At 27.7% G+C, this 22,928-nt stretch overlaps 2 protein-coding genes and 1 long non-coding RNA gene across 3 annotated transcripts in view; 1 reads left to right on the forward strand and 2 right to left on the reverse strand.

Moving 5' to 3' along the window:
- The window catches only part of LOC106682758 (zinc finger C4H2 domain-containing protein), an 8,676-nt gene extending 4,513 nt beyond the window's left edge, over positions 1–4,163 (reverse strand). Inside the window, exons 1-4 of the mRNA XM_014423797.2 lie at positions 4,004–4,163; positions 3,730–3,901; positions 3,479–3,657; positions 47–238 (exon numbers count right to left, since the gene is read on the reverse strand). Coding sequence (XP_014279283.1) covers positions 47–238; positions 3,479–3,657; positions 3,730–3,901; positions 4,004–4,068 — 608 coding nt within the window. The 5' untranslated portion in view covers positions 4,069–4,163. The remainder of the gene's footprint in view (positions 1–46; positions 239–3,478; positions 3,658–3,729; positions 3,902–4,003) is intronic.
- A 204-nt stretch (positions 4,164–4,367) lies between these two features.
- LOC106682704 (salivary glue protein Sgs-3) lies at positions 4,368–12,130 on the forward strand. The gene is made up of 4 exons (XM_014423716.2): positions 4,368–4,555; positions 4,727–4,768; positions 7,599–7,913; positions 11,003–12,130. The coding sequence occupies exons 1-4, from the start codon at positions 4,474–4,476 to the stop codon at positions 11,095–11,097; spliced, it is 534 nt and encodes a 177-aa protein (XP_014279202.1). The 5' UTR covers positions 4,368–4,473; the 3' UTR covers positions 11,098–12,130.
- Positions 12,131–12,546: 416 nt separating this feature from the next.
- The window catches only part of LOC106682592 (uncharacterized), a 71,848-nt gene continuing 61,466 nt past the window's right edge, over positions 12,547–22,928 (reverse strand). The window contains exon 3 of the long non-coding RNA XR_001343451.2: positions 12,547–12,673. This is a non-coding gene — a long non-coding RNA (uncharacterized lncRNA). The remainder of the gene's footprint in view (positions 12,674–22,928) is intronic.

Raw genomic sequence — 22,928 nt, forward strand, 5'->3', positions numbered from 1 at the left:
ATATAATAAAGGTTAGAAAAGAAAATCTCAACAAACAAAATCCCACCTGAAAGTGGGAGGAGGACCAGGAAGGGGAGGCAAAGGATCAGGTGCCTTGCTAGTGCTGGCCATCATCGGAGGTGGCTGCAGAGGTGGAAGAAACGCTGACGTTGAAGGGTGCAAGTAGCCACTCATTGTAGCAACGTCCGGGCGCCAAGTTTCTTTGTAAGTCTTTTCAGGATAGCTCTTAGCAAATAAACTGTCAAGCAAAATTATTTTAGTAAAACTTACTGTTACACAGTTACATCTTAAATACTGAAAAAAAAAATATAAATAAATAAAAGAATGATAATAATTAATCTGGATATAAAATACAAATTAAATTATAAAACCTTAAAATCACTGCAATAAAAAGTGCTATCTATCAAAAACGTAGTAAAATTAACTTTGTTTTCACAAGATAGTGACTACCCCATCAAAAATAAAATTTATAATAAATAAAGAATAAAGAACTTTGGTTTTAAAACAATGCACATACAGCACGGGTTCCAATAGAAGCTTAATTTGTACATTTATGATTAAAATTAATATTAAGACAGTTAATTGTAACCTACACACCTACACTTACTTGAACCTATTTGGTCTTAACTTCTCAAATTTTTAGGACTCCAAAAAAAGAAACACATAAAAATCTATATCGAATCAAATTATAGAGATTTGGTTAGGTACTTCATTAATAATGTTATAATGTCACAAATTTATTTTCTATGAAATTACTTAAAATTTATATTTAGTTAATTTAATAAAATTTTAGCAATTGAATATTAATAATACTACTCATATTGCCATTGACAAATTTAGATTTTAATACTAGTTTTGATGTTTTTAGCATTTTATACTGTTATTGCTAATTTTCTAATTAATTTATAATTGTATTATTTTTGATGACTTAGATTTCACATAAAAATTAAAAAAAAGAGTAATAATTTCAGTGATAAATTTTATAATTTTATACAAGACAAAAATTAAGCATAAACACATACTTACTAAAACCTGTCTGAACATGTGCACTACAAATTGATGGAATAGCTAAACAGACTACCATCAAACAATTACTATCTTTCCAATCTAAAACATTATGAATTATCATGAAAGCAACCTGGTGTATGTTAATAACTTACATACTGATTTAAAAATTCTAACGGTCACTGAATACATACGAACTTACTACAAATGTTTTCATGAAAAATTACTGGGACACCAAAACATACTTATAGGACAAATGGCTAATACCTCATGCTTGAGAATGTAAGGAGGAAAATAAAAAGATCGTCGATGAAGGACCTGCTAACATGATTTAATCAATGTAACGGCCAGCAGATTGCCAATTTTGTATTTGACAGATATGGACATAAATAAAAAATGAGAAAAACATATATATATATTTAGAAATAGGTTCTCTTTGTATAGGTTTATTCACCAGAAGCAATTATTTAATAAAAAAAATTTAGACTTATTATATAAGCACCTTATCATGTTTCTAATACAGCTTGACCAAATTAACCAATACAGAATATATATTAATACACTTAAATTGATTTTATGACAAATTACATGAACATAGTACCCTTACCACCTTATAATAGGAGTGGCTGATATTATCACGGATGAAATCTATAAAAGAAGTTTGTAAAGAATGTGGATGAATCCTACAATTTTGTTTACCGAGAATAAAGAAATAGGAAAGAGATACCACAGGCTATGTTTCTTAATTTTCTATTTATTCCATTTCTTTACGATTTTGATAATCATTCCAAGAGAAAATTGTCTAATGTATATGAAGTTGGAATTGCCTTAGAACAAGGAAACAGTCATTTAACGACTGTGTTCAATCTAAACCATGAAAAAGTAGTAAGAACAACATGATAACAAAATAGAGAGGTGCATTTGTTATTGGAATATGAGATAAATCAGGTATAAAGATTATTTAACAGTCTTAAGAAGTAAACAAAATGAGATAGAGAAAAATTATGATTCTGATCAGAAGAGAAAAACTGATTAATTTATAAATAAATGAATGAAGATAAGAGAAAATATATGATAATGATTCGATGATGTACCTATTTCATCAGATTGGTACAGTTGAAAAAAAAATTCTAAAAGTAAATAGAATTAATTACATCATCTCCAACTATAAATCCAACAAATGACCAACTAAAAATGATCGCGGCATAATTAATAGTGTCTATTAACTATTTTTAATAATAGTCTTCAATAATCACAATATAATCTATAATAATCATGAGAGTATATTCTCAACAACAAATTATGAAACAGAAATTTATTAGCTTTTAAAAATAGACCTAAAAAAAAAAAAGATTTAACCTAAATGATAGATATAACAAATTTTCAATTTAAAATTTTGAAACCGTTCCATTTCGGTTCACATAAAATAAAATAACTAAATCATTATGCCATTCCACCAGCATTGATATGGTTACATTCATGTGGTATTTACTCAACGTGTGAAGTAAAATATTTAATCTAATCCATGTTATATTTGTTTATAATGAAGTATTTATAGTTAACAGTCTATTAATATGAGGAGATAATGGTTGGGGGAACGATCAGCAAAAAAATAACAAATTAACAAAATCTTAATTAATTGTGCCAAAGTTTCGACCTGAAAAAACAAAATAGAGATAACAACCATATCTCAGAGAAAAATAAAAAGGAAATAATAATAAACAAACTTAAAAATATACATAACAATAAATAAGGTAGATAGTAGTAGATCGATAACAATATAAATAGACAGTAGTTGATAGATAACAATATAAATAGACAGTAGTTAATAGATAACAATATAAATAGACAGTAGTTAATAGATAACAATATAAATAGACAGCAGTTGATAGATAACAATATAAGTAGATAGTAGTTGACTGATAACAATAGAAGATGAAATATATTACTATAGAGATAAGAATTATACAAAATAAATGATAAAAAATTTAAAAAACAGAAAACGTTCAAGAAATAAACATGATGTTTATTACAATTCATCATGTTTATTTCTTGAACACTCATTTATATTTTATAATTCTTATCTCTATAATATTCTCTATTCTTATCAATCAACTACTATCTACTTCTATAGTTATCAATCAACTGCTGTCTATTTACATTGTTATCAATATATTTAATTGATTGTTATGTATATTAAGTTTGTTTATTTATTATTTTCCTTTATTTATATGTTTCTCTGAGTTATGGTTATCTTTTTTTGTATTTCAGTCCTAAAATTCTGGTTACAACATCCGCACAAAAATAAGTATTTGTTTACTTGTGTATTTTTTGCTGACCACCTTCTCCTCAAACTTATATATGTTCAGGTCATGTGATTATGGTTTTACAAGTACTTGAGAATGAATGAACAGATAATTTACCACTTATCAAACTACAATTCCATAATTTCAGTTAATATTTGTAAACTTACTCTGGTGTTATAAGATCAGCTTCTTGTTCATGGAGCTCTGGCAATCTTTCCAAGCCGAGATAGTCCCTTCTCATTCTGTCAATATCATCCTTTAAGGGACGATACTCATCGTGAATTTTCTTAGCACGATCTAAAGACCTAGTCCTCGCGTCTTCAGCTTTTTTGATTACATTTTCCATCTTCACACAATAAAATATGTTAATAATACCTATAATCATTTTAAAATATTTAACAACACACAGGGAACTTACTGCATTAATATCAGCGTGGATTTGCCTCAACTCTTCAACATGAGACATTTTTTCTTGCATTAAAAGATCCATTTCTTGTTTATATTCAGAAATACATTTTTCTTCTTTTTCTTTAGCTTCAACTTCTTCTAATATTTTAGCTTTAAGTTTCTCTAGTTCTATAGTTTTCGCCCTAATAAGAAACAGTCAACGAAAAGGGAATATTAAGAAAATTTATAATAATATTAAAAATATACACTAATATGAATTATTAAAACGAGCAGATCCTATCAACCTTATTTCTTTTAATGCGTGAAGTTTGGCCATTATGTTCCTCTGATGTTCTTCCATGTTCAACATATCTAATTTTAAAGGGATAGACTAAAACTTAAATCAAGAATAAATTAACTAAAAAAATTAACACATTGCTATGTAGTTTGTAAACAAATGGCAGATTAGTGGGATCTTGTTACCATTCCGTAAGTAAAATTTGCAATAGTTCAAGATAATTCCAAAAATATTTTTTTAATATAATTCTATGGGTTTTAATAATTTTAATAAGGAATACCTTATTTAAATAGTAAAACATTTTAAATATTAATTTCAATTATTTTTTTAAAATTCGAATGGTAGGGGTTGCCAGCACTTGTGCTGTCGTCAAGTTGTCTCCATATCTGTGTCGTAATTTGTTCTTTCTCGTGGACAGACGTTTGCTCTTGTAGTGCTTGAGGATTTTATGTTTTAGTTTAATTTCTCGCTCCCATAATGTACAGAACAATAACATTAAGTATTTTACTGTGCTTCGTCACATTTCACGTTGGAATTACTAATTCTTTGGAAAACACAGGTTAGTTCAATGTTCATGATTTGTTTTTTTCCTGTAAATTATTTTTCTTATAACGATGTCAGTTATTTGTATAGATAACTTTTACATCTTCATACTAATTTTTACTATCAAAAACTGTTGAATTTTTTAAAACCATTTAGTTAGTGAAGTATAAGCTCTGTTTTTTTTCAGTTGATCAGAAGACAGATGTAGCCTCTTCGGTAATACTTCCAGGTAAAACATAGTTAATTGTTTTTCATTTGAATGCCTAAAACCCTAATGCAGTATTATAAACTTAATAGGTTCTCAATTCAAATTATTGTTTTTCTCCATCAACTTTTCTCAGTTTGTGTTGAACAAACTTAAAAGAATTAATTTAATTGACTTATGAACTGATATATGTTCCTTAAAGTGGATATTTTATTCACTCAATTATGTCCTGTTATATTCATCATACTTAGATTGATACTAGGCAAATTATTCAATCAAAGACTGGCTCTGGTTATGAGTTCAGGTTAGGTCCAATTTTGTCTAGAATCATTAAAATTTATTACAATTACCTGTTTTATTTAAATAGTAAACATTCTATCTTTCATCTATCCATGTATTTTAAATACCCTTAATTGGTACCAGGAAACCATTGGGTTTTCCCCACCATAGTTCTTGGTGCTGTGAAGAATTAAGGAAAGAAAACAACTATTTAAAGAAATATATCATTAAACTTGTGCTATTTTTTGTTAATTGTTTATATCATTGATTTTCTATATGATTTGAGTGATATTTTAAATTTGACGTGTAACTTCTTTTTTGAAACTTTGATTTATATTTAAGATGGAGAAAAGTTATTTATTTTCTTTTTTTACAGTTACTGGTCCATTAAGTCTATGTAATTAAATTTTAGTTGATTGCTCATTCAACTGTCAGTCATTGATAATCTTTCTATATGAGTTTAAGATGGCAATAAAAGTTTTTATCATGTTTTAGTATTTCTATATTTATTCATGGTTGGCAATGTAAACCTTACTCCATTCAGTCAACCTAAGAGATACCATCAGTATTTTATTAAGTGATGTTCTTGAAACATTTTTTCCCTTAAGATTTTTCTTTTCACGCCTTTATTTATTCACTTTTTATTTTTTGTCTTGCCTTGCAAATATTCAAAATTTACATAAATAATATTTTGATTTAACAATTTTGTTTTTATACCTTTACACTTTCTATTTAAAAGTAAAAAAGGTATTTTTCTATCCTTGTTATTTGTTTTTCAGAAAAATAGCAATGTGTTTGCTTGTGTAAATAGTTTTCTGTTGCTTATTGATCAATTAGTTATTCGGCCATTAGTGTATTCTAAAATCAACATGTTCGTTTAATTTAGTTCAATTGTATTCTTTGGTCAGATTTTATGAAGTTGTATATCAAATTCTCCTTTCTTTTTTATCTTTTGCAAAGTAAAAGCTCAGCTATTGTATTTTCGTGGTTTAATCTCTCATCTGTTATATTTTTTGTGAGGTCTTTTTGTCTCTTACCATTAATCCCAAATCAGTTGCATATTACATCATAATTTGCTGTACATTCGTAAGTTTTTTAATATATTTTAAAGATTTTTTTGTACTGAATTCAGATCCCGATTATTATTCTTTTAACAATATTGTCTACTTTGTCATTGACCATTGTAAACATTAGTTTTAGGTAAGATTCATTATTCTTAAATTGTTGACTGTTGTTCGATTGTCAGAAGTAATGATCCTTTTTTTTTTTTTAACTTATCTCAGAAGTGCAGAAGTGGTAACTTATGCTTACAATAGATATTTTCCTAACTTAGAAGATAATGTTTTCTTATAGTAGTGGGTTGGATCAGTGGTCAAGGCATTAGACATATAAAGAGTTATTTATTTAAATATTGTGCACATGCTATCCTGGGGTTGTAGACCTTTTCTTAATAAAAAATAAATGGTTTAAATGATAAACCAATTTATTATAGTTCCTTTTTAATTTAATTATCTCTCATTTCATGAAATAAAATTTTAAATATGTCAAGAAATGAAATGATAAGCTGTCAAAATAAACCTACTGATGGTGAGATATTGTGCTGACATTGGAAAAGTGAAGGTCTTATGATTGATACATTTGAAGGTTATGTTCAATCATAACCTTGCCTTGATTATTATTATTACTGGAGTTGGTGTCCTTTGGTTGAAGGTTCTGTCATCTTGATGAATTATTCTAAAATATTGTATCTTGTTGGAAATTAACTGTACACCATTAATCCATTCCGCCTGCTATGAATGAGCGGTGGAACACCTCATTACAGTGGACTCTCACTTATCCGAACTAATTAAAACCAAGCGGATTTGGAATGAAAAATTCAGATTACTAAAAGGGATAAAAAAGGTCACTTCATGAATAACAAATTTATTTACATAAAAGTGTGTTTAAAATAATAAATTATTGTTCTGCAATCTATTTTATAACTATTTGCTTGTTAAATAATCTGAAATTTTCGGTTGTTTAGAACTTGAGAACATCTTTTTCAATGCCTCTGGCCGCATCTGAAATTTAAAACGAGAACAAAAAGAACTATATTAAATATGTTTTTCCTAATCTAATGTTTCCAAAGACATATCATTTCAAATTTATACACCTGACTAAGCACTAGATCATTTTCTTCTGCCGATTAGTTACATGGTTCAACAAATTTTTAAAGTGCACGTTTCAAATTAAGATAACTATTTAAACTGAAATTAAATATAAATAGGGTGTTAACACTTAAAAAAAAAAGTTTAAAATTTATTGGGCCGTGTGAGGAAAACTTCATAATGATGTTGATTACTAAGAAATAGGTGTGGATAATACAGTTTTCTTGAAAGCAAGCTTTTTTTTTTTTTTTTAAGGGATAGTCTGTATTATAAATGGTCTTGATCAGTGAGAGTCCATTGTACCTTTGAAGAAACATAAGTCCAGTGATTATAATTAATAATTATATATTTTGTTTTTATCGCTTCTATTTTATAGCATATTTATGTCAATTTTTAACAAAAAGTATTGATTGAATTAAATTTTTCAGAACCTGGTCAAAAGACGACTCCTTCACCTGTTACTACACCTACACCTACAACCTCTCCTCCAACAAAACCCACTCCCGCCCCTACAACTTCCAATCCGACACCATCTACACCGAACACTACCACCTCTCAACCTCCTACACCTCCACCTACCACACCCACAACTACATCGTCCTCTACCACAATCAACCCGACTACCCCACCTACTACGCCTTCTCCCGGACCTACTAATGCTACCACCACTGAGTCTCCTCATACTACAAGTGCTCCGCTACCGCCTCCATCTGACAGGAAGTTTGATGCGTTCAGTTTTCTCGGTAAGTGATATGTTTTTATTTCATTGTTACCTCAAGTCTAGTTTTATAAATCTTTGTTCTTTAATTTTTTTTCTTGCATATTTTCTACTAGGATAATCTTATAACAATGCTGTTTTTTTTTTTTGTGTGAAAAACAATCTCTGTTATTCAATTTTTTGAAGTTCCAAGCTGAAATGAGCTTTTTTACAATGATTACTATTGTAATTTTAAGTTGATTACTTTGTAATTCTCAACTTGACAATTTCCTTTTTAAAAAAAAATATGTCTTATTATTGTGAAATATTGTCAAAAATATTCGTTCTGTGAGAACAGTCCTATAAAGACTTAGAAGTAAATTTAATTAGCTTTTATTTCACCCCTAAAGAGAATGCTTATGCTCATTGGTTCTCTTATAAATGGTACATAACCAAAAACATTGTAAAGTGGATTTTGAAAGAAATACAAACAATTAAAAAAAAAAAAAATTATTCTTTCAGTTCTAATTTTTTAATTCTAATTAAAAGAAAATTTTTTTTTTTAAACTGAGTGCATAGGTCACAAAGTACTAGTTGTACACAGCACTTAATAAATTGTTCAAATAGTAATTATAAAATTTTAATATAATGTAAATTAAATAAATAAGAGATGTGCAGAAGTCTATGGAATAGTTACTCTTATAAAATCATTGTTTTTGCCCTGATTGAGGAAAAGTTTCACTTTCAGTTATTTTTGGATTGACCAGTGTAAAATTTGAGTATAGTCACATTTTCTTACATTCTCACATTACGTCAACTGGCAAAGCACTTCAGTCCAGTTTTACTAGAGCTGCGTACCACAGGAAGGCATTTGTCACTTTAGGACCTGAGCTGTCCAGAACGAGTATTAAATTTTTTAATTCAGCTAAATTTAAATGTTACACCACTAATTAATTATTATTTGAACCAATTAAAAATTAGCAAATAAATGATTTATATCAGTCAGGTTCTTCTGATTACCCAATAATTGTGAAATTTAACAAAATACTATGAAAATCAAAAAGGTTAGCCATAACCTGTTTTTACCTGAAAAGTTTTTGAGAATTGTGCTGTTTTACACTTTCATTTATTTGATGGTGCTGAAACTAAAATTTGGCGGTTGCCACCTCAATTTTTTTTTTTTTTTTCTGGAAAATATTCAAGGTGAAAGATTAGTAAATCTCAATATGCGCCCTCAAAAACTTGGAATTTCAAAATAACAGAACTCCTCTATAACAAAAACTTTTTCTGATTAAAATATCTGAATGTTTAGACTATTAGATTTTTCTGTTAGTTAAATCTGATAATTATGATAAGTTAAATAATATTGAGAATTATCTGAGTAACAGTTTAAAATAGAAAACTTTAAATCTCATATGTAACAGAAAGATTCAATCTATTTGATTTATTGTTCAAGATATAAAATAATATTAAAGTAAAATAATTCCTATAGATAGTTCCTAATATATAATATATAAAAAATATAATCCTTTAATTTTATTTTATATCTTTTTGCTTTCAAATGTATCATCATTTATCAATTGTCAAATTCCTCTGCTCTAATACCCTATTCTATATAATAAGAGGATACAAGAGTGCTGGAGGGTACATCAAACAGATGAGGGAAGAAACTGAGAGACTGAAAATAACAGACAAAGACTGTTTCGATAGAGATAACTATAAGAGAAGACTAAAAGAAATTAAGGTCCTTGTGGGGGAGAGAGGTGCAAGAAAGAATGAGGTTGAGGTGGGAAAAAAGAAAGGAGAGATGAGGAATGAAAGGAAGTGAAAATAATGATATTTCTCGTGGTCTTTAAGGCCGTTCCATGAAAAACATTATGAATAAAAAAAGTTTATTATAATACTAATTTTTTAGTATATTAAATTTCCTTAATACATTTTCCCTTTGGCTTACTTGATCATGTTTTTATAAATAGCTTTCTCTGTGAGTTTATATATATTTATTTATTTATAAAAACTTGAATAAATGAAATACTTTTGTCACAATCTCTCCTTTTATGTCGTAATTCAGCTGAATATAGATAGAGAGAGAAGATATATAGCTCTCATTTTCTAGAGAGTTCTGGATGGAAAAAAAAATTACTTTAAATTAAGTTAACAGTTTTAAATTAAATAATTCATTTTAATCCTACAACTAAAGTTTTAAAGGGTTTTGTTTGTTAAAACATAATTATATTTCTTTTCAGGAATTTATTTATAACCTTTATCCACTTCTTTATTCTTCATAACATCTGAATAATGCTTCAAAGTCTTACTTTGGCAACAATGCAGGGCTCAGTGCACTGAAATCTAGATAAAAATAGACAGAAAAAAAAAAATCTGCAATTTAAATGGCAAATCATTGTTTGAAAACAGCAAATGAAAAATAAGCTTTTTAATTTTAAAAAAAATTAGGACTTATATTCATTTTGGAATATATAAAAATGATTTTTAAAAAAAAGTGACGATGTCCACAAATTAAGAATAAGAACTTGATAATGGGTTGAGGAGCCCGAAACATTATTAAAATGTAGAGAATAAAGAAGTGGACAAAGTGTATAAATAAATTTCTGAAAATAAATATAATGAAGTTTTAAGATTTTGTTTTTTATGTTTCCTATATTTACATCAAACAATGGGCAGAGTGTATTTACTTTTTGTAACATTATAAATTGGCTTAAAATGTTATGTTATTAATAATAAATAAAGGATAAAGTGTATAAATAAATATAATGAAGTTTTAAGCTAATAATTATTTTCAAAAAAAATATAATGAAGTTTTATATTTTTACATCAAGCAATGGGCAGAGCACATTTACGTTTTATCACATTATAAATTGGCTTAAAGTGTTATGTTATTAGTACCAAATAAAGGGTAAAGTGTATAAACAAATTCCTGAAAATAAATGTAATAAAGTTTTAAGCTAATAATTATTTAAGATTTTTTTTTGTTTAAGTTTTGTATTTTTACATCAAGCAATGGGCAGAGCATATTTATTTTGCTTCACATTACAAATTGGCTTAATATATTATGTTATTAATAATTTATGTATATTGATTTATTATCTATTATTTGAATGTTATCTTTTGTTTTAGGTGGATTCGCTTTGGGTCTTGGTCTGGTAGCTATCGGTTTCCTGTCCTGGAAGTTCTATCTTTCTAGGCAGGAAAACTACTATCACACCTTGTAAAGATTGACAAGTTGTCATCAATTGAGTCACCGTTGCCATGCCATTATTTTATGAATTTTAAGATGAGGACTTTGTGTCAAAATTTTTTTTGTAATTTTCTCATATTGTGATTTATTTAAATGAAATTTAGTTAATGCGAATATGGCATGTCAAATAAGAAATTGTTTCATCGAACAACTTCTTTCTTTTGAGCCCTTTAAATGTTCAAATTTCTTGAAAACATTTACTTGTTTGCAAATTTTTTTCTTTTTATTTTTTTTTAATCTGCTATGATTATGTATCTAAAGAGTTGATTTATCGCACTCGTCCATAACATTTTTGTAACTGTATATTAATATAATAGTATATTAAAAAGAGGTGCCTGTTATCGCGATAAGGTATCTGTGATAAAAACGAGATCTAAAGGAGAGAAAACTTTAGATGTAGTAAGGACTGATTTGGGGAGGAGGCTGTTTTGTTTTGTATTTTATTTTAAAATTGTTAATCCTTAGCGCAAGCATCCCATGTTACTAACATTTAGCTTGTCAACTGTATTCAGATAGAAGTCTTATTAGGTTATAATCAAAATCATTTTTTTATTTTAAATTAAAAATATTTCATATTTTTGGCACCTCCATAGCATCTTTTGCCTGCACCTAGATCGTTTAGACAGCCGTATTTTTTTTTTTTTTTGTTTTCTTTTTCCAACAGCTTTTACTTGAGTCAAATATTTAGTAGAATTTTAAGTAAGTATAATATTTAAAACCTTATATTATTTTACTTAGCAATTGTATATAGTTAGGCATTCTATTATTTAGTTTATGTGGGTATGATTGGTGGTATATGATTTCCGTTGTTAAGACAGTGCGTAATTGAAAATTGTACTTCTACTTAATATCACAATATATTTGTGTCATAGTTTTATGATTTGACGCTTATATTACTCGAATCTATTTCATATGCTATTTTTAATAAATATGTTATGTTATAATCATCCATTTTATTTTGTAACTTTTATTTGAAATAAACGTTTCGATTGTTAGTAACAGACAAAGATTTTTTATTTGATCCTTTCTCCTTTTCCAATACAAAATCTCTTTCTTTTAGAAGAAAGAAAGATGTTATGTCAACTTGTACTTCACTCTATGATGTCGGCGTATTATGAGAAGGGAGTTGTTGGGCCATTTTCCCAACACATGTGTCTAGTGTTTCAGTCTCTCTGTTTCATTTGCGATAGAGGGACAAAAAAATTTATTAATCCTTAAAATCAAAGCTCTTAACCGTTTATAGGTACATACAATACGTTTCTACATTAAATTTTTTTATTATTAACTCATTTTAATTCTTTTGCTATATTAAAAAAAAATATTCTGGAATATTGTTATGTATTTTTTTCTAATTAAGTTTAAATATGTTCAAAAAGTATTAGAATTAATGGTAAATACATTTCTAAAAATAAAAAAGATCTGTTTATTATCGAAAATTCGGAATTTAAAAGTTTAAATATTTATTCGTTTTTTGCTGCTGAGTGTGTATGGCCAAATCCTGCTTATCCTTCCTGTCAGGATTGAGAAATTACCCGGAATAGTCCTTGGATCTGGAAGGTGTATAACAAAACACACCAATATTAATTTAAACTGTATATTAGATAAAAATTAAAATACAATATGAAACTTAATATATAGGTGATATGTATATTAATAAATAATGTAGTTGAATTAAGTATATCAATTTATTATGACGATATATGTTTCAATTTGTGAAAACATTTAGCCTCTCTTGAAAGATAGGCCCAGAGCAAGGGAAGTACCATAATTTCAATTTCTCTCTTAAACAAACCAAAGTTCATAAATAGTATGAAGTGTAGATGACATGATCGCTGAGTTTGTTGAGGTGATGGTCCCCGAGTGCTCGGTTCATAAGGTTATTGGTTTGATTCCTCCCTGGGTCAGTCAATGTTTATTTTGTTAAATTATTTAAAAAACAATATGTATATCAATAGGCGATGGTGTGATAACAGTAGTAGTTCAGTAAGAGCTAGGTTCGTCATGTCAGCTCTTAATGGTTTTGGCAGCTTTAGTAATTACATTATAGACCAGCAGATAGCAGTGTCACAACATATTCTATACTTTTCTGATAATTAAAGTATTAAACCCAACCAAATTTAACAAATTATATTTTATTTAAAGATATTAAGATTACCTATCTCAATCAAAGTGTACTGTGCCCAATGCTGTTACTGTCCTAATTTATCCACAGTGGGAAGGTCGAGTTTTCATTCCTTTATGGCCCCGACAAAAAAGTCAAACCCCCTCCACCTCAGGCCATAATCTAAACCATTGCTGGATTTGAGGTTGCTTAGGTGATACTAACACTCTCAGAAATCCTATCTAATGAAAATTTTAAATCTTCAATTTAAATTAAATATAAAATAGAACAAACATGAACTGGTTTATTTTGTGGCAGCATCATGAAATGAATCTTGACATTATGGATTATTAAGTTATTTATATAATTTTTTATATTAACAATAAAATTGAAAATAGGAGTAATTTAAAAGCCATATTACCATTTCTATTATTGATTATTAATATTACAGTTTAAATAAATAAGTTTTATCCAATTTTAGCCTCAAAACTATTTTTATTTCTTTATGAGTCCGACGTTTTGGCCATACTTAAGGACAATCAATACAATTTAGAACTATATCATTTAAAAAAAAAAACGACTTCATGCAGGCTATTCTGCCTAGGTCATTAATTTCAGTCCACAATTACCGTATTTTGTTAATTCTTTGCATTAAATTAAAAATTAAACCTTTTTATCACATTTGTGTGATCACAAAAATTTTGGATTGTTGTGATACAATTTATTTATTTAAACAATAATCACCAGTATCAATAAAGTGTAAAGGTTATATAGAAATTAATATTACATTTAAGGATTATTCTTTCAAATGTAAGGGGTTTTTGACTAAATAAAATTCCACATTAAAATTTTTTTAATTTATTGTAAAATTAAAATTTTCTCTTATCAAAGAAGTGTTCAAATCAACATTTTCAATAAAAAGTTAGCTTATCTATTTTAGATATTTCAATTGTATTTTTCTAAAAGAGGATTCATTGAATTTTGATATACCACTCCTAATTTATCTCTTATTATTTATATATCTCAATAATTAAACTCATCTACAAGGAATTCTTTATAAGTATAGGTATTTTTTCACTTATTAGTTTAACTGTATATCTCTGTAATATATCAATTTCGATTATTAGATATATTAATGAAAATTAATTAAGGCCTTAAGGATGGTAGGGAATAAATGATCACTGTTTTATTAGAAATCTATAATTTTTCAACTAATTAGAAAAGTAATGTAATATCATCTAATAATAAATGCAATCATAAATTTAGAAATATATGTAATTAAAAATAAAATTCAGAAAAAATATTGATTTTTAATTGTGCTTTATTTATCATAATATTATTAGAAGAGAGTTAATGCATATATTGTTAGTTAGTGCCCTTGGGGATTGAAGCAGGTTTTATAAATAGAAATAGTATGTTTTGAAATCTAACAGGGCAACCTTGGATCTGCTATTACTTCCTATAATATCAATCCAATTCAAAATTTCTTTACAAAGTTATTCTATTATTTTCTTTGAATTTAATTATTATTATAATTAAAATTAATAATATATTATTATTTGTTAAAGTCACCTACCATTTGTCAGTTAAAAATAATAAAATATATCTAGTATTACTTTAAGTACAAATGTTCGTAAACTTTTTTCATTTATTTCATTCACCTTCACCATTTGTAAGTCTAAAATTATTCCTCTTTAAAATTATTTTCAATTTATCTACCACAAAAAAATGATTGAACTTTAACTTTATATCTTATTATTTAATAAAATCAGATAAATACTTTAGGAACATATAATTGGCACACCAATTCTTCCTTCAACTTTTTTTTTTTTTTTTATTTATTTGTTGATATTTACAACTGTATAAAAAAATACAACCAGTAAATTTGATCATAATGACATAATGATTTGATACAGGATGTAGAGAAACTACCCAGTAGTAGAACTCTAAAAACAGTGTACAATATAAGGTCACAACGCCATCTTCTTTTCTTCAACAACTTTAACTAAGAAAATGCCATATGTTCATTTTAAAAAACATAATGAAAGGAATATGGTCCGGGTGCGGTCAAATAAACTCAAATAGTAGAATTATACTATTTTATTGAGCCGTTTCGCCCCACGTTGCAGGGCTTCGTCAGGGCTAAAAAAGATACAAACACATAGTTACAAAAGGAAAACAAAAACACAAGTGTAAAATAACAGGGGTATAAAATGTAAAAAAGTAAGATATAATAAGAAAAATTAAAGGTAGTAAATAGTAAATGTAAAGGGTAATAGTAACAGATAGATAAGAAAAGAAATATTAAAGAAAATACAAATAAAGAGAACATAATATTAAATAAATAATAAAAAAACATAATATTTTAACATGTTTATCTTATTTTTGCTCATTAAGTAATGTCCGTATTCAACAAGCCATGATTTAAAATATATCTTATTTAATAAATGATTTAATTATTTGAAGTGATAATTCTCATTTGTTATCAACATTTATTCTACAATAGGTCGAGGTGGTTGTGTTAGATTAGATGGTTCCGACTCCAATTGAAGATGTTAGGTACTCTATACCAGAAGGACTGGACAAAGCGTGTTCATACAGTTTAAAATAAAGGTAGCTGGTTAGGAGATGAATGGACAAGAAGAGTCTTAACATAAATCTTGAAGGATAGAAACTTCACTTCGTAGGAGATGAGCCAAGTGGTTGTGAAGGAGCTGGCAAGTCCTATGGGAACAATCTGTGGATCCTTTCATGGAAGGAAACTTCACTCTGCTGGGAACTATTTTCATTTGCAAAGGGGATTGTAAGTTCTTTGAGAACTAGCTGTAGGTCCTTACAAAAGGAATAAAAAGTACAGGAAGGAGGAGAGATCTAGAGAAGGCATAGTGAAAGTCCAATATACATATCTAAAAATTGCACTAGAATTCACTGTATATATTGTTACTTATTGCCTTCAAAGGAAGAGAATCCCCTGAAGGCGAAATTCACACTTTAATTTACCAAATTGTGCTAATTTATCTCTCTGTGGATATTAAATGCCAACAAAAATGTGTAAGATGTTAGCTTTTTGTGAATCAGAAGATTCTATAGTAATTTTTATTGATTAAAATACTACACTTAGAAATATAATAAATGGTTATATACAAGTCAAGTTAAATTATTTACAAAAAACAATATATATATCAATACGCCTTGATACAGTCTTTGTGATAACTGTAGTAGTTCAAGTTGCAGCAGCTAGGTTCATCATGTCAGCTCTTAATGGATTTGACAGCTTCAGTAGTTACATTATAGACCAGCATATAGCAATGTCACAACATATTCTATACTTTTCTATTAATTAAAATATTAAACCCAACCAAATTATATTTTATTCAAAGATATTAAGATTACCTACCTCAAAGTGCACTGTGCCCAATGCTGTTGCTATCCTATTCTAACCACAGTAGAAAGGTTGAGTTTTCATTCCTTGAGGCCACCACAAAAATAAAAGTTGACCTGCCCACACTGAAATCTAACCATTGCTGGATTCGAGGTTGCTTAGGTGACACTGTTAACACTCTCAGCTACGGTCTCTCACAAATCCAATCTAATAAAAATTTTAAATCTTCTATTTAAATTAACTTATTTCCCTTTACACTTTAAATTTGTCATATTAAGAATATCTCCATGATGCTGTCCTATACTCTTAATGTCCATTTTAAATTTTTTTGTAATATTAAAATAAAAATTTAAAAATTAATCTTGAAATGCAATGGTGGTCTAAATTGTACTGCAAGTTACACTACTTTTGCTTTTTTAACTTCAATTATGCTATGTTGTGGTATTAAAAGTTTTTTTTTTTGTTCGCTAACCCAATTTTTTGTGGTCTCAACTATTTAAAACCTATCTTCACATTGTTTACAATTGCTCTTTTTATTTTCTTTATCAGTTTCAAATAATGTTACATTTGGTTATATTTAATATTTTAATAGATTCATATACACAGAATATATTTTAGAATAAGCATTAAGGACAAATGAGAACTATCTCTTATGCAGTATCTCTGATAAATAAAAAATGTTTTGAATCATATTCTTGTTGAATATCAACATAATTAAATGAAGATCAAAATAAAGTAATAATGTTACATTCATCAGGGCTAAGAACAAAACACAAGATAACAACCAATGAATAAAACCATGGACCATCTTCCTTTATTAATTTCACTCGGTCAATCATCAATCTTCAAAAAGGAAGAGGCATGATTTCCTACCAACCCCTGACCCTCAGGAGCATTTTGGAAAATAAATAATTATTAGCCAGATATATTAGTAATGCGTTAAATTAATATTAAACTTTGATTAAGATGTAATGAGGTTTTTAATATGTTGATTGATATCTCTGGGAAGGATGGCCTATCCCTCTCTAGAACATTTAGGTTGTAGTCTAGTAAAAATATCTTGAAGTTTAACTGTATCTAGAAATAAGTGTAAATTAATTTCTGTTGGTGGATTCTTATGTAAAAATAGTTGAAAATATAGTCGTTAAAAAGATCCTGCTTCCTCAGGCCCAATTGGCCTAATAAAGCCTATTTTTCAAAATGGCCACTATATATTTATAGGTTTATCACCTCCAATTTCTAAAGTATAACTGGTAGCTGAAACACTTTATAGTGCATTTAGCTAACTTCAATTAGAGTTATTTATGTTTAATGATTCCTGAGACAGATATCATATAAATTTTGTGCTATTTAGCTATTAATATATTTTAGAAAATAAAGTGATTTTTTTTTTATTTGGATTGCCTTCAGGGAATGCTCTTTGATAATTCTGAAGCAGGTACTCTTAATGTTGTCATGATAACAATTTTTTTTAAAAAAGTCTTATTCTAGGAAGTAACATATATGACTAAGGAGTGATAAAATGAAACAGAGTGGGAAATCAAACTTCTTTTATTTACATATTTTAAATAATTCATTTTGTAAATATATTTACTAACTATATTATCATGTGTATTTTATTATTTGTTCTCTCTTAATTATTTTAATATTACTCTTCTTGTACAGCCTTTATCTTCTTATAATATTCAAACTATTCATTTCTTTCAACATTATTTATGTATCCATAATGTTAATTATTTTATAATCATTCTGTATATCCTTTTATTCATTGGTTGTTATCTTTTTTTTTGTTCTTAGCCCTGATGAAGGCTTGAAATTCTGGCATTAATAAATACATTTTTTACTTATTTGTGGTCTTCACTGACCGCACCCTCAACCATCTTCTCATTATTGTTCTTTTTTTATGGTCTGATTTTATAGAAAAAGAGAATGGCATTTTCACCTCCTACACAAAATTAAGTAAAATAACAGTTAATGTAACAAGTATCTACTTGCCAATTTGATATCTGTCCTTGCTAGTTTTTTTTTTCTTGGTCATGGGAGTGTTTTTCCCGATTAAGTCAGTACACTCATGTACAAAAATAGTACCAAGAGCTTATGAGTTTGGGCAATGACTTGAACTTCTAGTTCTAGAGAGTTAAAACATCATATAAACAACCTCAAAAATGCAGGTATGCTGATTCAAGTTGACCACTCCGGTTAAAATAGGGTGCTAACTATAGCATAATTTTGTTCAGTGTACAAGCTCCATCAAAAAGGACCTGCATCCTTTACCGTCTAGATGATATCAATTTTTGAACTTGTTCTATTTTTTTTTTTTTTTAAATTGTCTAAAATATTGAGTCCATATCCTGATATGTTTGGGAATACGGACTCAATAAAAGGATATAGAGTGATTGTAAAATAACTAACATTGGTACTATTTTTGTACATGAGTGTACTGATTTAATCGGGAAAAACACTCCCATGACTTACTTCACTTCATTTTGTGTAGGAGGTGAAAATACCATTCTCTTTTACATAAAATCAGAATAATAATGAGGATAAGATGGTTGAGGGTGTGGACTTATTAATACCACAAATAAGTAAAAAACGTATTTATTAGTGCCAACGTTTCGGCCAGAATTTCAATCATCAGCGTTATGAATGAAAAACAAGATAACAATCAATGAATAAAAGGATGTACGGAATGATTATAAAATAATTAATATTATGGATACATAAATAATGTTGAAAGACATGAATAGTTTAAATATTATAAGAAGATAAAGGCTGTACGAGAAGAGTAATATAGTTGGTAAATATATGTACAAAACGAATTATTTAAAATATGTAATAAAAGAAGTGTTATTTCCCTCTCTATTTTGTTTTATCACTCCTTAGTGATACATGTTACTCTCTAGAATAAGACTGTGGGCTCTGGGCCGCCCATAGCTCAGTGGTTAAAACATAGTCTTACCAATTTGATGTCTATTGGCGGTGCCGGTTCGAATCCGGCCTGGGACGTCGACTTTTTTCATTGAGTGGCGGTCCCACAAAATGAAGAACTTTGACCCCCAACCATGTTTAGGCAGTATAGGACTCCAATGGGAGTCTTGACCGAAAAAGAAAAAAAAAAAAGACTGTGGGCCAGCAGTTGGTAGCAAGTCATGCCCCTTCCCTTTTGAAGATCTTTTTTTCAGAAATGGCTGGTCTGAAAAGTAGTTTATGCCATTTACTCTCCAATTCTAAGGCTGTTGAACAGATATTGATCAGTTTAAATTCCTACATCACTAATTGAGCCAGTGAACAATGAAAGTGGTCTAAGTCGCTTTTCATTTATTCCATGAATCAAAATGTTCCTAAATGAAAAAACTAAAATCTTAGTAGATGATAGCTTAAACTTCCCAATATTCTTCAAATTTCTATTAACTACACATTAAACAATGATTGTGAGATGTGCATGAAAATAAACTATAATTGAACTCCAAACAATTACACATACATTATTTAACACTGTACAGTTTGTAAATATTTAGTTCTAACTTTACTATGTAATTGGTCTTTTTTTGATAAAAACTACATTCATAGCTGGCAAATATCTGAATTCAAAACACTTTAACATAGCTCCTCTGTTCATAAGATATCAAAAAATAAAGTTACGACACATAACACTGTCTTGTCTCTGGCTGTTGGGTATGTCTTGAGCATGGCAAAGTGTTCTCACTGGCAACTAATGCTTGCTTTACACAAGACAAGACGTTGTTGTCACCACCCATTAAAGTTTTAATTACTAACTATATAATTGAATAAAATATTATACATAGTAAGTAATTAAATTCAAGTACACAGTAAATAATTAAATATATGTAGAATTTTTAGGAGTTCAATAATAAATTATTTTCCAACAACTTTCTCCATCATACGAGAAATAATTATTTATTTGTATCAAACTTTATATTTTAATGTTTTCCTTCAAAGAAATTAATTATTCATTAACTGTTCCTTGAAAATATTAATCAAAAAATTGACCAAGTTAATTCAATTTTATAATCACTCCTTATTTTTTAGAACACTAAATAAATTTTGGGATCGTAATATTCAAATTGAAATGTATCTGAACAGAAAATAGAAAGAATTTCTCAAGAATGGCTGCAAAGATTTTCATTATAGATACACCAAATTATTGGAAATAATGAGGAGAAGATGGTTGGGGGGTGTGGTCAAAATATAACACAAACTTATTTCAACTTATTTTTGTTATATTTTGACCGGACTCCCTAACCATCTTCTGCTCGTTTAAGTCATCCACAGTCAGCTATCATGATTATTGGAAATAACATTTATTACAACTTCAAGTCTCTTCATATTTGCAATTAAATGGACAGTTTTACATATAATTACATTAATGAGCGAAATCCCAATTAACTACAACATAAAGTTGCCTTTTAGAGGCGTAGCATTATCCCCACCTCTTAGCATCATTTTTTCTTAAAGGGAGGGTAAGGTTACTTATGGTAAGCTACCCCCTACCATATAGTCAGTCTCCAATGAGTCTTGAACATCCAACTTTATAAATATATTATTTAATTACTTACTATATACTTGAATAATAGATTATACAGCTATTAGATAGTAAAGTTATATAAAGAAAGGAAAATAGGTATTAAAAGACAAATGAAGGTCAATTTTGTCATCAAATACTGATTAAACGAATAGATAGTAAAACATTGGTAAACAAGATTTAAATTTCTTTAATCATCAAATATATCAATTTTAAATTCCAAAACAAAATACTTATTTATTAGGATTAGTTTTATAAGAATTGATAGTTTCAGTGAAACACAATGATCCAATAAGTAAATGATTATTTAATAACAAAAAGTAAACATTTTGTTTAAAGATAGTTTAAACAAAGTAACAGTAGGAGAATAAAAGGAGGTGCATCCTATATGCATAAGAGAAAAAAAGTATTTAAAATATATACATAAAATAAAAACATACTTAGCTTTTGGAATGACAAAAGTTTTCTTCTGTTTAACATATTACGTAAATACAAACAAGTCTTTAGATTAAGTCTGTAAAAGTATGAAAAGATTTTATGGATATTTTATGAACAACATAAATTTAAAGGCACCTAAGCATCCTGAAGAACTGCCCATATATCCAATGATAAGATCCTAACATATTCTTTTATGATCAATCAAAAATTAAAATTCAATACATAACTAACTTAAGATGAACAAAGAAATGATGAGATGACTATATCTGAATATTCTTAATATATTATTTACTTAACAATAACAACCAAAATGTGTTAATGTTTAATTAATGATTGAATTTAAATAATTATTAAAAATTTGGAAAATAACTTTGAAATATACAGTATATCGGAACATTGTCTATGACATTTCAATGAAAACCAAAGATTTTATTTTTTAAAACCTAAAATATTGAATTTCTGAAGAATTTGATTTGTCTAATACAGTTAATTATAAATCGATTTCCCACAACTTGGGTAACCTAGTTTTCACATCCATAACAGGTATTTAATTATGGCTCAATAAACTTAATTGTTTTAAGACTACAGTAAATGATGCTTTACTATCTATTCGTTTAATCAGTATTTGACAACAGAAATGTCCTTCATTTGTTTTTTACAAGTGATCTTCCTTTCTTAACATAATTTTCAAACTGTATGATATTGATATAAATGCCTAACAGTCATCAAGCTCGTTTTCTATCAAATAATTTACATTTTAAAATTATTTCCAGAAGACAATAAAACAGAACAGTCAGATAGTCTCAAACAAGAAAAATTAATTTTGTTGTAGTTTTTATTATTAAAAATTGAATCATTAATTATTAAGAAAGCTAAAAATCAAATAATATAAAAAGACAATGAAGCATTGTGATGTAGATTCTAGAAAAAATTACCGATTTAGCAGACAAAACAGTAGTGTAATCCTTTATTTTGATTAAGCTAATTGTTAAAAAATAATTTTAAAAAAATTAAATCAAAATGGGCTCATTAGAAAAAGTTTGAACATGATAATTACAATTAAAACAAAAAAAATTAGGGACTCAAATGTAAGAGTTGCATAACATCAGAACAGATTTTTGTTCATAATGGAACAGTTGATATTATATTAATTATATGTTGATATTTTTAATAAAACAAATTTAAACAGCATACTTAAAAAGTAGTGAGTAGTTATAACTAAAATACCTAATAAAGTTATTTTTAAAAGTTGATTTTAACTCAGCGAGCATCTAAATGCCCTCGGTATTAGCATGGCTGTAGTCATCATCCTGTATTGTTTTTTTTTACAATAAATAAAAA

Source organism: Halyomorpha halys, unplaced genomic scaffold (genome assembly GCF_000696795.3).
Source record: "Halyomorpha halys isolate HHAL.00 unplaced genomic scaffold, Hhal_1.1 Scaffold24.1, whole genome shotgun sequence".
In the NCBI taxonomy this organism is placed as follows: Eukaryota; Metazoa; Arthropoda; class Insecta; order Hemiptera; family Pentatomidae; genus Halyomorpha; species Halyomorpha halys.